Source organism: Varroa destructor, unplaced genomic scaffold (genome assembly GCF_002443255.2).
Source record: "Varroa destructor unplaced genomic scaffold, Vdes_3.0 BEIS01000001.1, whole genome shotgun sequence".
Lineage (NCBI taxonomy): Eukaryota > Metazoa > Arthropoda > Arachnida > Mesostigmata > Varroidae > Varroa > Varroa destructor.
This window is the reverse complement of record NW_019211454.1, coordinates 18,576,587-18,592,133: the sequence shown is the minus strand read 5'-3', so window position 1 is coordinate 18,592,133 and position 15,547 is coordinate 18,576,587. Positions and strand designations below refer to the sequence as shown.

Sequence of the window (15,547 nt, the reverse complement as noted above, 5' to 3'; positions counted from 1 at the left end):
GCTGTTCGGAGCTTTCGAATGTGCTACTGCTTAGTAGCAGATGCTTTGCTTCTGATCAACATTAGATATAGGCAAATTCGAATTATGAGCTTAAATAATGCATACGACGTCAATGAAGTTTAAACATCGGTAGGTGGCGTTCGTCAACAAGCAGCAAATGGCCAATGACTAATTGCAAGGAGCAAAACAGAGATTAAATTAGTTTGAACCTAACCATTCAAAGTTGAACCGCCAGCGCGCGAACGTCCAATGGACAGAATGCTACGCTTTACTGCTTTTATGGTATGAATATTTCTTATACGAACAAGCACACATGGTCACTGGAACTACTTGTTTTTTGGGTTGCTTTTTCTAATTAAAGTTTAAACAAACTTGTAAGTAAAGGCAGGAAGCATGTCGCTCTACGTGATCCTGTTTGTGTTTTGTCTGTTATACATTTTGGTACTAGCGCTAAAAAAAGTATACAGATTACAAAAAACATTTCAAAAAACATGAATAGAAGCTTTTCCGCGGGCTACCATAGTCTATCACAGAAATTGACTATTGAAATGCGCCTATAAATTTATTACATGAAGGGAAACGCTTTAGCTGAATACTCAGGTTAAACTTTTTATTAATAACTGATCGAAAAGATGCATCTTGAGAAGAGTCTCAGAACGTTTAGAAAATTCGCTTATTGATTAATCATTACCTGTAATATACAAAATATTATATTTTCAGATTATGAAGCGGTAATTGCATTTGTGATCATCATAAACGAGAATTTTGTGACGCGATTAAAATAGAAATCAGCCAAAATAACGGAGACGAATGCGTCTAAATGAGAATACCGCGTTGGTTGGTGTCAGCGTCGTGTTGGTCCCATACGAAACGCATCACGTCGAAAAATACCACAAATGGATGGAAAATGCCGATCTGCAACTTTTAACAGGCTCGGAAGCGTTGACGCTTGAGCAGGAGTTCGACATGCAACGAACGTGGAGGGAAGACGCTGACAGTAAGTAGAGAAGGGGGAAATCATTTCTTGTGTGTTCTTTTGAAATTATTAGGCAAACGTTGCAGCTTCTTAGGAACACGAAATCTTGGTACATTATCAACTTAAAATTTCATTTCTTCGGAGAAATGTATAATGGAAACAAAATGGTATTCTATAATGAATTCATCAGTGCCCGCAAACAATCGGCCATCTTGAAAGATTTAAGCGCTTTTTTCAAAGATTTGGTGCTTTATCATCATCCCATTATCATCACAATGCTCGCTTAATGTTTACCTAAAATACATGTATGTGTTGGGTGCTAGCTAATTTGCCCTCTGCTTTCGCCATCCTCACGGTATATCCTACGTATAAGTAAGAACAATATTTTATTACGACTAATTAACTTGTGCGATCTTGCTTATTCTCCAGAGTGCACGTTCATTATTCTGGATCGCTCAATACTCGAGGCAAGTGCTGGTAGAGACGAGATCTCGGCGATGGTCGGTGACGTGAATCTGTTCGCGATACAACTTGACGATGACCATGAAAATGCAGCCCAAGAACAAGCAAACGCACAACCGGCCAAAAAAGTAGCTATTTAATTAACTTCACCAGGTACTATCATTTTTAGCGCGCAGCATTTCACAGGAAATTTCCAAGGTTAAGAAAAAATAAAAGCAAATAACATTGTCTGCGCATTAGCTTAGCTCTTATTGTTGCTTTGAACTTTTCTTGATCAAAGCCTTGTCTGCTAGGTGCGAAAAACTAGTTCTACGACGATACTCAGCATAAAACTTGAGTTCATTAATGAATGGGAAAGGTCATTTTAGCTAGTCTTTGATTGGCTTAGTGAACTGTTTTCTACGTAATATTCATTTGGTAAATGTTCATCGCAGAACGAAACTGCGCTGTGGCAGGCAGCCGAGTGCGAAATCATGATCGCCGAGGAAACTGCTAGACGGAAAGGCTATGGAAGGGAAGCCATGCTCCTTATGATGAAGTAAGTATATATATTCTGGTTTACGTCGCATGATTTACGTCGGGTGATCGTTTTGTCATTTGAAAGCTGAGATTTATCATAAGAACTGATCAAAGAAACTGTTAGAAAAACGGAAGCGCTTTGAAAAATGTGTTAAATTTTTGCAATTTTATTATGATAAAAGCGCAACGACTGCCCTAGCCCATACAAAAAAATTGTTGTTATGGCTGAGACATGTTACAAGAAAAAAACGGCCTAAAGATCATTCTGTTGCTTTTGTTCTACAAATTTCCATGTAAAAGACGCTCCTCGTAATGGTCGATCAATTAAAGAAAAGTTCATGAGACTATTGCGAAAATTCGACCGAAGCAATACCTACGCTTGATGGCTATGATATCGAGAGTGAACTAAACAACAACCATCGAAAAAAGGAAACTGACTAAGAAAAGAAGCTACGTGCCACACGAATTGGCGTAAATTAATTTACTCGGTCGTACTTCCATATACGAAACTCTACAAAAGCATGATCAAATTGAGCTATTTATAAAACTGTCGGTCACATTTGATGAAAACTGAATTGCCTGCAACAATCATGTGCAAATAAAGAAAAAAAACTAAGAGGAGATGCTCTACAATTTGTGACAGAATCCAAACTGACGCCAGTGAAAGTGTTTGGTCGGATTGGAAAGAATCGCGTGTTATGAGTTGCTGCCCCTAGGCCAAATGACGGATTTAGATCTCTACTGTCAACAACTACGAAAATTAGAACAACTTTTTGGACATATCGACCGAAACTAGTGAATACAAAATGCGTCATCTTCTATCTTGACAACGCCAGAAGACACATCTTTAGCAACCCGGCAAATATGGCAAAATAGCTTAAATGGACTACATTTAATATACCCGTTGTATGGTCCGGATGTTCTACAATCAGGCCGTTATCCGTTTCGGTCTCTGCAGAATTCTTCATGTTGTTCACTGTTTCGATGGAGTGACGCAAAAATCACCTGCCAGAATTTTTCACCCACAAACGTTCTAAAATGATGAACGTAGGGTATTACAAAGTAAACGTGCAGGCATCGATCAAAATGGCGTATACGATGAGCGTTGTAGGAAAATTTACGCGTAACTTCTTTTTTGCACGCTCATATTTGACTAATAAAATTGTATTATGAATAGAAGTATTTAATCAAATTAGATTCAGACACTCCTGCTACAAAAATGTACCATATTATTTTTAAGTTAAACCTAGCATTGAGGGAATGGCGATTGTAATAATAATAATCATCATCATCATGTTTACTCTTGTTATCATTTACAGGTACGCCGCGGAGAACTTCTGTCCCAGGGTGTTTGTGGCAAAGATCAAAAGCGACAACACGATATCACAAAACATGTTCAACAAAATGGGATTTGTGAAGCAGTCTGAAAGTGAAATCTTTCATGAAGTTACCATGATGGCACCCAGTGAAAAACTATTGGTCCATTTCAATAACGTCGTTTCAAAATCTTGTATGTACTCAGCCTGGAGAAAGCACCCTACGGCTCCAAGCTAGCTATAGACTGAAGTCCATACTACAAACTCAGGATGGGCAGGACTAAGCTCGTATTGTTAATAAAGCACTTACTATAATATTTAGATTCAATGGGCAGAAATTGCGTCGTTATTTTGTTCTTGCTCATGGAGTAACTTTAAAAAACATTCGGCACACCAATTGTCGAAATAAAATGCACGAATGGGGTGTTATTAAACAGAATTCCGTTAGCCAGCTAACGTGCTACAACCTATACTTGCAGGATTTGCAGAGACGTCAAATCTACTCCATCGGCAAGTGTGCTCTTTTCTAGAATAGTAGTTCCCTATGCTAATAAATTTGCTAAAAAAAAAACAAAAAACAGTTTGTATGTGCTCTATGATCTTAAAACTGGGGACTTTCTAATACCTGCTGCATCCTGCGCGCATTGCAACTCATTCCATACGGTTTGTACCTTGTGCAGTACAGAGTCTTCATAGTAGGTATCTGATGTAGAAACAGTGTAATAACTAACGGTATATGTTGCAGGACAGATCTGATTGAATAAAAAACAATTACTAGCCTTCCAGAGTCTTTTGTTTTTAATGACTATATCAACAGCTACAGGAAACAAATACAGGCTTGTCTTGCTGTGTAGTGTATGTAGATATATTGTGTCGATTGTGGATATATCATGATAGCGATGTTGTAGACACTAAGACTTAGTCTTTTTGGGGATATTCGTCAAACGACATGGACCTAGTGTATCTTGCAATTGAATTTGGAAAAACTCTTTACTACTCTATTTACTATTTATCTACCAAATATGCAACCTTCAGAATGCAACGTCTTTGCAAATCATACAAATTTGTAAGGCCGGCAGGATGATTCTACTCGTTTTTGTCAGCCTTGAAAACTTCAATGTCAGTGAAATAACGCACTGCCTCGGACCGATTACGTAAGCGAGCGTCATATAAAAAGGAAACACATTTGATGTTCCTTTGAGCAAGCTTTTGTGCTTATTTTTGACGCGATCATTAAACATGTCCCCGATTATTTTCAGATATTTGTTATTCCTGATCAGAAGTGACCTAAATTATAATTTTTTTTTTATTTAGAGAGAGCGTGTGAATACAGCCTGACACACGATTCGGTCATATAGCTTTTATATTTTTCTTATACATATAATTTTCACTGAACGATAGTTTTAACTTATGCAACAACTGAATTCAACTGGTTACGTTACAAACCGAAAAGTTACACTTAATCTTAGTCTTATATTAAATGTGAACTGCGTTGGCAATACATTTTGTGAGTTGTAAAAACGTAGATTACAGTTTATTCTAAATGGCACATCTCTCTTGAATTGTGTCTTTTCCTGCTGCATAATATGCTATGATAGCAATGAGACTGCCCGGTCCGGTATGGTCGATAAAGGCTTTTACCATCGCGAAAACAAGAGCCACAGATGAGGATGCGCCGGAAGTCGATTTTAATCTTAGTTTCAGAATATTTTGTTCAGTAAAAACTCATGGTCCGCTCTGAAAGAAGATAATTAATTACATTAGTTTATAATAATCAACTCGATTTAGAAAATAAACAAGGCTTGTTCATCTAACCAGAACTGGTCATCTAAACATAGTATTATTCATTTTACTACGTCAAACCATATAAAAGCCATTTCATAAGAAACATATGTAATGATTTATTCGGTGTCCTTCTGTTTATTTTCTCTACAAAAGCCTATCGTATATGCTTTGGATGAAATGTAAAATCAGCGTCGCGAGTGTTACTTTAATGATATGCAGAATTATGCGATACGAAAGTGCCGATAATAAAGATGCGTCTCCAGATAGAAGCTTATGTGGAACCATTTCTGTTTATAGCCGAAAGAACTGCATTGGAACCCTTAGCCTTTTCAGATGTTATATCTACAAAATCAAAATTACATTGTCAAAACACTTACAAAGGAAGCATTAGCTTAGCGTATGGTACAGCTGCGCTGAACCATCTGAATCTCAAATATTACCGACCCAATCTCAAATCAGCATCTTAAGCTTTATATTTATTTGAAGCCTATCAATAACTGTCTATCCACAACACGCATTGAGCGGTTAACGTTGCTTATGAACAATTTTCGTCAGCAAAAAAAAAGAACAATTTTGAATTGGTTTAACGAAGGCCAGATTAAGCTGCGAAATGGGCATATTGTTTTAAGTACAGACAAAACTGAGATAATTACAAATAATTTCGGTCATATTTTCTTTAAATTATATAGTTCCACTACTGTTTTTAACATATATAAGTAGCGTGTAGGAAACTTTTGATTGCACGAATAGCTCAGCTTAACGCATATACTGTTTACACTTACTGCTCGATACGACCGTGCTCAGCCGTCTCTGGAGGTGTCGTGGGCAACGGCACAACTAATTGAACTAAAATAGAATTGTAAAGGAAAGATGACGCGAAAAAGGCCTCTGGAGCTAGCAATTAACACACCGCTATGCTCACTAATGCAACATGGAACGCTCAACGAAAGCAGCGTCGATCAGCGCGGCCGAATCAATGGATCTTCTGACGGAGTGCATTACGTTGTCGTCTGTTATACCGCGTCAGCGGCATTACCACGCCTGTGGACGCCGCAGCAACGTCTGTCCATGCTACTCATGGACTACTATTGACGGACGGACGAACAGACGGTCAGCCAGCCTGTCTTATTAGCTACGATAAAAAGCAGTCACCACTGCCGTTCCATAAAGTTCTCTATGTAACACTTAACGGTTTCATTTAGCCTGAGACTTTCTTTGACACCTTCCCTAATGTAATAACATCAATGGTCGCTCGATAATCAATCGTATTTATCCAGCTACCTACAGTTGATTCCGTGCGCTTTTGACCTAGCTTTTGCGACCCTTCTGGGGCGTTATAGGGCTGTCGACAAGTGCGATTCTGTGATAAGAAGTGATTTTAGTGTTATTTTAAGTGAAAATATACACCAAACAGTTTAAGAGTATTTTATGGACCCGTTCGATCGGGAGGGTCGTCAGAAGGTTGCGGGTCATTGAAATCGATGAAAATCAGGAGAAACTGTGCTTGATACATCGTTCTGAACTTCGATCAATTCCGCGACATCGTGAAAACGGGAGATAATGTCCGGATTATTCAGCAAAGTACGTGCAGTGTTCCGCGCGCGGCCACTTGTGGCCAATGCAACAACTTACACAGCGATGATCTGTGCAGCAGAGTTCACTCAGCAGACAATTCTTAAGCGATATGAACCTGATAGGAGATACGATTTCACGATTATTGGTCGGTAAGCGATCTGAAGGCCACATGATGGCACCACAAGCGCGTCACCATGCGTGACAATAGTGACCTCCACGTCCGTACCAATGGCATATGGATTAAAGTCACATAGAGAAGAAAAATGGCAGAACTAGGGATGTTTATAAGTATAAAAACATCAATAAAATAATATAATGATAAGAAAATTATTTTCGTTAATAAGGTAGTTGTGTAAAGCGACATAGAACACTGACGATTGAGCGGTTTATTATAGTTCTTAACTTTATTATGCTATCAAAGCAGTACAGAGTTTTCTATGTTTAGCGCCGTTCACTCACTTAGGTTTGCCGACTCACATATATACAAAGTATGAATTAGATTCTCAGAGAAAAGAAATGGAAATGGTGCTATATTTTGAAATTTGAATATTTTGATTCCTATCTTTTGAAAAAGCACAATAAAAAGTAATTGAATTAAAACCAATACATTACCATTAGTATAATTTTAGACTTTGAATAAATTAGTGATAATTTCAGGACGAAAACTATTCGAATGTTTGAGGTTCTTTTTTATTAGTTCTGAAACTTCTTAGCAATAATACACGCGCAGTTGCCAACTTTAGCTATTCCGTATAAATAAATGGGTATGAAGCGCGGTCACGATCGGCACTTCATTTTTGATGGTTAAACAATCTACCAATGGTCTCTGCCTCAAATTGAACGATTTGATGAATACACAAAATACAGAAAATAATCGATATAATAAAGTCAATAACTTTTTAATAAATTGCTGACACCTTTTTTTTTCTATTATTGCAGCTATTTTGTTATCGGGTCCTGCATCTATGGGCCCACTTTATTCCACTTTTACCGAATTTTGGATAGGGCGCTGCCTGCCAAAACCGTAGCGGTTTCCCTAACAAAAGCAGTCGTTGACCAGGCTGTCTTATCATCTTCATTATTAGCAGTATTCTACACAGGTATGAAAGGCAACTGTTATTTTGGATCTAATTAATAAACAATACGTAGTCGTTGCCCTGTTATAGCACAAGTGCGTTATTTGTCGAATAATAAAAACTCGTTTCAAGTGCTTCGACATCTAAAATATGTGTATAGGTAATCTGACTGGAAATATATTATTAGGGAGATGTACATCGTTTGTATTTTTTAGACACGGAGGAGACCTATTTGTATATCTAAATATGCCTCAGTTTGAGCAGATTTCCTATTAACAGTTTTCTTAGCAATCGCCTGACGAACTCGCTTGTATCTCCATTTTTAGTGTATGCGAACTACACTAATAAAACTACATAAACTGGCAATGGCATCTTATAAAGCAATGATCGATTTTCTGTAGGTTTAAGGCCCGCGGCAAGTACTAACGGTACAAATACCGTTAGTACTTGCTGCGGCTTTACCATCTAAGATGGAGCTTTTCAACGGTATCACTTTACTCTGTATGCTTTTACTGCGATTTTTGTCTGCCATATTTGTTGAAACTATAGGGTTTAGCCTTTGTCAAAACTAGTTACAAACAACGATACAGTTGAATATTATTATTAATTTGCGATATTCGAACACAACAATGGTCTCAGGGTAGAATTATGGTACGAATAGCAAATTAATTCACGTGCTCTCTCGTTTGTACCATAAGGCAACCATAACGATGTTTTTCCAATGATCTTTTTTTTGTCTGGACAATAGTTTGATCAACTTCAATGGGCCTAATATAAAAATGTCGTAGTTCGTAATTTTTAGCTGAGTTGTGATGAAGTGATTTCGATGAAAGCCTGCAGGTGTTATATCTGTAATATATTTAGCTTACATTCTCAGCGAGCTTTATGACGTCTAGACATAAATCTTTTAGAAATCTATTTACGTAATATAACACTACGTAACTCTAGATTATCGTTAGAACTATGAAAAGTTTTATGAGCTGTGATTGCCTTGTGAAAGAAAAATGGGAATATTTGTAAATTTGCCGTTACTCAGAGGCATTTACGAAAGTACATACTATAAGCTGGTCGACAAATGAACAAACTTGTTGAATAAAAAAGAGCAGTTATTGTCTCAAAAAGGTCTACGAAGACAGTACTTACCCCCCCCCCCCCCACACTAAATTCAATAGTAGGAAAGAAGCATTAGGTCAGTATCGACAAAAACGCTTCGAGAGATATAACAAACCCAATCACCCGATACAAAATATGATTAATGAAACCATATCTCTAAGTACGACCTCGCAACTTATACTAAATAATAAGACCCTTGAAACCTAGATCATGTTTTTAGCTAAATGTTTAATTGCTTTTATATATAATTGCGAATTATGTATATAATTGCGAATATGCTGAGAAATTTAAAGTAAAATGTTTATGCTTTGGAATAGTCACCATTATCAAGTAACGACGCACGGCTTAATTAACTTCGTTTTTTAGGCACCACATATTTATCGGACAAGATTTTCCCACTTAGCACTCAATAAAACCTGCATCTATTGAGGCTTCTTTAAACAGGTTAGGTAGCGTATCGTTGCAGAAGTTCGGACAAAAACGGTTGTTTGCCTTAGAGTCGTTCGTTATTCAATTCGCACGAACACACATGCGCGACTATGCAATAATATTAATAATGTCTCGCTTTGAGGGCTAATATTTCATAAAAAAACCGACTTATTTAATGAACTTCTTTTAGACTATGATTTAATAGAGCAGAACACAGGGAACTGTCCTTTGAGTAGCTATTAAAAAAAGTAGAAAAATGTGTACATCTTACAATATATTTTGTGTTAAACCTACTCCACTCCTGATTTCGGTTTTTGAATGATTCGTACATTTCCAGCGATGAGCGTTATGGAGGGTGAGGACGATGTCTTCGCCGAAATGAAGGCAAAATGGTGGCCCACCTACAAGGTAGGAACAACCGTAGGAAAACCAAGACCTAAAATAAAAAAATATCGTTCGACTTTATCAAATCTAATAGAAGACTATTTGTAATAGGATAGCATGTATGTGCCCACTTCTCTATATACTACTAAAACTCTGGATCTGTCTGTCTGTCTGCTTGTCGGACTCGAGTCGACCTTTTAAAATAATCGGATCGGACTGATGGAAGATTTGGGCACGAGTTACAGCCGATCGACCAAATACTTTTTCTTTCTGGGGGGAAAGCTTGCTTTTATCCATCGTTCTTTGCGTAAATTGGATTGTTCGTAAACCGAGCATAGCAACCTCTTTCTCATTTCCACATTTAAAAACAAGACCACGCATTGTCTATAAACATTTCGCCGGCCACCAGCATTGTCCGTGCTTATATATTATCAAAATGTATAGATATACATTTAAGTGAAAATTATGTTGCATGAGCACGTGCAGTCCACGCGTGTTCCGTGGCAAATTTCGTTTAAAGTATATTGTGGGTGAAGCCATTAAGGTAGAGCTATTGTCGGTTAACTGGTTTCGATTTTATACTATTTCTCTTGTAACCATAATTAGTCTTTTACCCGTACATAGAAAAAATGTGGTTAACAGCAAAACAAGCGTGAAATGAAGCCCACGGATGACACTCCAGCCGACCCGAACGGTCAGAATACAGCCGTTGTCGTAAACCTAGTGTTGATTCGTATCAGTTTACAATAGTGGATTGCGCCTGGGTCGAAACGGGTTTCGAACTGCTTTCGTGCGATTTTTCAAACGAATCTTCTAATAAACATCAACTAAAAAGCTCAAGCGACTAACATGGCATTAAATGTTGCGGACAGAAAATCCTAGATCGTTTTCCGGGTAAAATCCCAAATGTCAAAACGTATACGTAAATACTCATCATAAAAAAGAACAAAGAGCATTAAAAAAATTCTTAATATCTGGTGACGTCTCAGAAATTGAGTCAACGTGTTAACATATTAAATATATTAATTCTATTCAACATTATGTATGCAATTATTTATTATTAGAAGAAAATCTAAAACGAACTACAAAGTTCCTTGAACCTTGGTAATGCCCCTGAAACAGAACCGATAGGTTAGCCGATTAATCACAACGTCCACTATAAGTCGGCCGGAGGCCAGTCGATTTGCGTGCGTCCCTCAGAGACCAGTCGACAACCGATCCTATTCGCGGGAGTCCCGGAAAAACAGTCAGTCAGCCAACTCTAAAAAAAATTTCTGTTTTTCTTTGCTGTAGAAATGTTTTAAAAGTCAACGTTTTCTAAGCAGGACAAGTTTAGAATTAACTAAGCTGCCTGCCAACCATATTAAAATAATGGCTAATAAAACAACTATGAAATAGTAACGGCTAGACGAGACAGGCTAAGTACAATGAGATTACGTTAGACTTGGTGTAATATCAATAAATTAGATTCGTGAAATCATCAGGCGCAGGGTGAAGCCTGCACCTAATGTTTCATAAAAATCTTACCATGAAATCGTGCCTTCTAGTGGTCAACACGTGTAGGCGTATCTGGTTAAACAAAGGGATAACATCAATTAAGCTTATCAAAATGTATTCTATTCTGTACTGTATGTTTGTTTGCTTTACAGCTATCGTGTCTTTTCTGGGTTCCTGTACAATGCTGCAATTTTTTGTTTATGCCCCCGCCTGCACGGGTAGTGACTGTTGGGGTGTGTTCTTTCGTCTGGGTGAACATCCTCTGCCTATGTAAACGTGGGGTACGCACTTTTTCATCTCATAATGTCACAGCGTAATACATTTTTTTTAACTATGCTTTTGTCAGGCTAAGGAGACAATAGGTTTCGAAGTATAAGAAATTTATTTATTTCGGTTGTATATGTATAAGGTGTATAATACGATTATAGAGATGTATTTGTACCCTTATTTTCTGAGCTATCTCAGTTCGTCGATCAAAGTGCAGTCTTCGAAATCAATAGCTTTTGACTAATTAAGAGATCCTCCTTTCAATGTTTTTTCATCATCCTTATTCCAAGTACATTCAACGTTAAAAATTATTTTAGGTTCTTATTCTTCTATGTATGAAAATCAATTTACGCATAACAAAAATCCTCGCGCAAAAATCGTACCTTGAAACGTATCAGCTTTAGAAAAAAAACATTTTAGTTTTTTCTTCTCTTAATCAAATGCAACGGATTTCAGACCCTATTTTTTAAAAAAGATTGAAAACTATGCGGTGGTTTTGAAAATTAAAATATTTAGAATTAATCTAACACAATCGGATTTACGACATGTGCAATTTGCCAGCGAAGTGTATCATATCTTTGTTTGTTTTTTAAACTACTCCTGTATTAATTTTGACCGAAAACTATATGATAAATTGCTAAAAGTGAGCTCAGAACAAGCGAACCTATTGACAGAGGTAGGCGTTTTTCATTTGCAGTTTTAAACTTACCCGATTCAATACATACTTATCGAGCTTGTTGAATGAAATGTCATTTTAATCCCTTGTTACTTAGTTAGCTAAGAAGGCGTGATCCATAACCAAATATGTTGAATTTCTTACGAACACGTGGCGTAAGACTCACTCAGTCAGAGTCCTATGCAATTACTTTGCCGCTATTTACGGAATTTTATTTAAAGACGTATGGGGCAAAGTAGTAATTTCTGCTAAATAACAGTATCAGTGATATAAATATGTAGAAACGCTACTATAATAACTGGTTTCCTCTCGACTTACGAAAAGGTTACTGTTAGCTGATTTGCCCGTTAAAGTTTTATCTCAATTGCAGATGGCCATAAAGTCAACAACTGAAAAAAGTGAGGAAAAATCTCCAGAGAGCGCAACTTTAATGACAGTGTAGCAAGACAAAACGTAAGAATCGGTATTGTCAATGTGTTATGTTTACACTGGCGTTGAAAACCTTTCGTCAACGATGGGTATGTAAACTCTAACACATACTTTTATAATATGTCTGTTATCATTGAACGCACATTGCGATGGCCTTAAACACTAGCGTCTACAACAAAATACTGCACGCAGTGCTTAATAATTCGCAAAATCTTGTTAACCACCGATTGAGCGGAATAATTCTGGCTTTCAATCTTTTAAGAGCGAGTTTCAAACGAGCGATCAACTTGTCTACATGATAGCGCAGTGAGCAATTTGTTTGGCTACTAAAGTCAAAGATGTAAGGTGCGTCAGGGTCTGAATCTGGGCGTAGACACAATTCCTTTTTTATTAGGGCCCTGTTGCCTAAAGTTAGGTCTAACGGCTGAACTTAAGCATGAAAAACATGTCAAGTTTAAATCTGTTGATAACGTTATTTCTACGCCCAGTCCGTTGGGCTCACGACGTCTTACCGTGGATTCTAAGAGAATATCTAAAAGGCTGACGGCGGTTGAGACTAGATACAGCTTGCTTTGTGACGGATGCGTACATTGATTGGTCACGGGACCGCAGGAATGGAACGTATACAAATAGCAAGTTATACGAATGCTGCGCTGTCCACAAGCATACTGAATTGTGTGCGTAATCTGCAATTATAGAGCGTACATGAACTTTTTTTTTGTTTCTTTTGTTAGGTTCAACTTAGTGGTTACCCAAGAACCGGAATTGCATGCCGCGGAACGAGAAGATGCATTTCTTACGTTCGAGGCGTTTTCCTTACAATCCAATATATAATAGGCTTTTAGTTGGCCGAGCAAAACCGACCGAATTCGTATAATCGAGAACCGGCGATGTCCATCAATAAATCAACCTTTCAATGTCAATACTGTATTTGTTTCTTCAATTTGATTCACATTTTTCTTTTAATCAAAAAGTGGGGAGATAACGAACGAAATGCGTTTGTGTTATCTTTTTTTTTGAAAACACGAAAAAGTGTCTCAAACTGAGGACACTCGCCAACTCAAATACTTATTCAAGGGCAAGGTTGAAGAACAAATAAAATATTACGTTTCATTTTAAGTTTGTCATGCTTACAATTAATGGGAAGTTATTTTATGCAGTGCATTCGAAAGCTGCTCTGTATTTCTCTAGACTAGGAAAGAATTGATTAAGAAAAAAATTCGCTCATCGCATAGGAGACCACTCGGACCATTTGACAGAAGGCAGTGTACAATATGGGACGTAACTGGAAATTCCTTGCCTAAATTGCTATGCCACTTGTCTCATGATGGACACGCCGTGCTCTATGACACTTCGCGAAGGCAAGATGCTTCGAGTAATTACGCCTGAGGGCGTTCGACGCCGAACAGCTCTAACAGGTACTCAATATTCCTAATCACAAAATGGTAATGGCCATAAGTTAATAAAACCTGAACTTATAATGATCTAAATTGTGTGTCTATTTTTTTGACATTCTGTAAACACAGGGTGATACATTCGAATTTGAACATTTTCATATGAATTATTTCTAAGGCTGTCACAAACGAATATTTTGATATAATTTTTTGCACATGCTAAAAGTGGCATTGTTAACGATAACACTTATTTAATATAACTACAATTTAAAGCGACTACAGCTCCAGTTTTGAACTAAATCACTAAACAGGCGTATTCAAGGTATTCTTTATATATATATAATAGTAACTACATAAAAGAAAGCACAAAAAAATAATTCACAAAAGGACCAACCGTTAGAACTTATCTGGGCAACCTAATAAGCAACTGGTGTTTTCTGCATCCAAAAATCAAATATATCAAAAATTAATTTTTGAACCATTTTAATATATTTTTTTTTAGTCTAAACAATCTAAAACATATCGAGGATCTGCCAGTCTGCCTGGATTTCTGTCAGTCTGGATTTTCGAGAAGCAACATGAAAGCTAACTATAACGTAGACTGTTGATTTTGGACAAAGCAGAAACCTTTTTAATCGTGGTATGGAGTTGATCCCGCACGGAAAGATTGGATAATAGCTAACCGATGCTAGAAAATTTAGGGTCATATAAATTGGACAGATACATATCCATTGTCCTTAATTTGTGAACAGGCTATACGCCCCAGGCAAGCGGAGTAAATAAGCTTAGGTCAAGTCAATCATGTACCTATCGGTGCACTGCTAACGCGTTTGCCTAGTAGACATAAGGACCTTACCAAGGTAGTTTAACTAGTGCAATTACATACCTTTAAGGTTAAGTCAATGCGTTGCATATTGCTAGCATACCCAAATTATAACGTAATTTATAATAGATAGCTGTTTTTTAGTTTTCTAAGATAAAATTCGATTTGATTGTACAATGGGAACACGCTACGAGCAAGCTGAAAGGTCTTACCTTAATATTAGCCACTAAAGTTACCGATACCTCTTGTAAATCTGTTTGCATGTGAGCCGGTGAAAGTTCTCGACTCATGTAACAAGCTGTTGTTTTAATAATCTAACGTAGACTTTCCATGGCATGTTGATGCCGTTAAGTTTGATCGCGATGTGGTATGTTCGGATATGTATATTTGTAAAAATATGTTTTTTTAGTTTGCATAGGCAGTGTAGCTTCTATCGTTGCTGCAGGGGGGCTTAAAGTGGCAACGACCCTGCTGATTTCCGTCAAATAGAGACTAGGCCGTCCAAGCCACGGCGTCAACTAACGAAAATTTGCAAACGGTCAGGCTTAAGTAGGTTTAATGTTAATCCGGAGAACTGGATTTTCGGAAGTTTAGAAAGGCAGCCCAAAGGAGTCTAAGGAACAGGGAACTGAAACATCAGTTCAAATCGTTTATTTATGTGTAACTTTCTTCAACAACTTCAAACCTACCTTTAGCTTTTGAGCCTTTTTCTATCTTGGTTTTAGCCACAAGGCTACGTTTTCTACCATAACTTTACCCTAATAATTTTAGCTAAAGAATAAATGTATAAAAATGTGTACTATTACATTTAGTTCACCTAATCATA

At 37.3% G+C, this 15,547-nt stretch overlaps 2 protein-coding genes across 4 annotated transcripts; both read left to right on the top strand.

Annotated features, from left to right (window-relative positions):
• Mnat9 (microtubule-associated Nat9) lies at positions 1 to 4,060 on the top strand. 3 transcript variants are annotated; one of them, XR_015316693.1, is made up of 6 exons: positions 47 to 282; positions 721 to 997; positions 1,406 to 1,566; positions 1,873 to 1,976; positions 2,258 to 2,445; positions 3,277 to 3,411. XR_015316693.1 is itself a non-coding variant. In XM_086974495.1 (5 exons), exons 2-5 carry the CDS (start codon positions 811 to 813, stop codon positions 3,509 to 3,511), a joined length of 687 nt encoding a protein of 228 aa, XP_086830621.1. In that variant the 5' UTR covers positions 1 to 129; positions 721 to 810; the 3' UTR covers positions 3,512 to 4,060. The 3 variants fall into 3 exon arrangements, 2 of the variants coding, with proteins under 2 accessions (XP_086830621.1, XP_022654002.1); XM_086974495.1 differs by lacking the exon at positions 2,258 to 2,445 and having other exon boundaries at positions 1 to 129; positions 3,277 to 4,060; XM_022798267.2 differs by lacking the exon at positions 2,258 to 2,445 and having other exon boundaries at positions 51 to 282; positions 3,277 to 4,060.
• A 1,776-nt stretch (positions 4,061 to 5,836) lies between these two features.
• LOC111247411 (mpv17-like protein) lies at positions 5,837 to 13,427 on the top strand. Its single transcript, XM_022798290.2, has 6 exons — positions 5,837 to 6,782; positions 7,573 to 7,733; positions 9,589 to 9,659; positions 11,285 to 11,413; positions 12,446 to 12,593; positions 13,239 to 13,427. The coding sequence occupies exons 1-5, from the start codon at positions 6,619 to 6,621 to the stop codon at positions 12,515 to 12,517; spliced, it is 597 nt and encodes a 198-aa protein (XP_022654025.1). The 5' UTR covers positions 5,837 to 6,618; the 3' UTR covers positions 12,518 to 12,593; positions 13,239 to 13,427.
• The last annotated feature ends 2,120 nt before the right edge of the window (positions 13,428 to 15,547 follow it).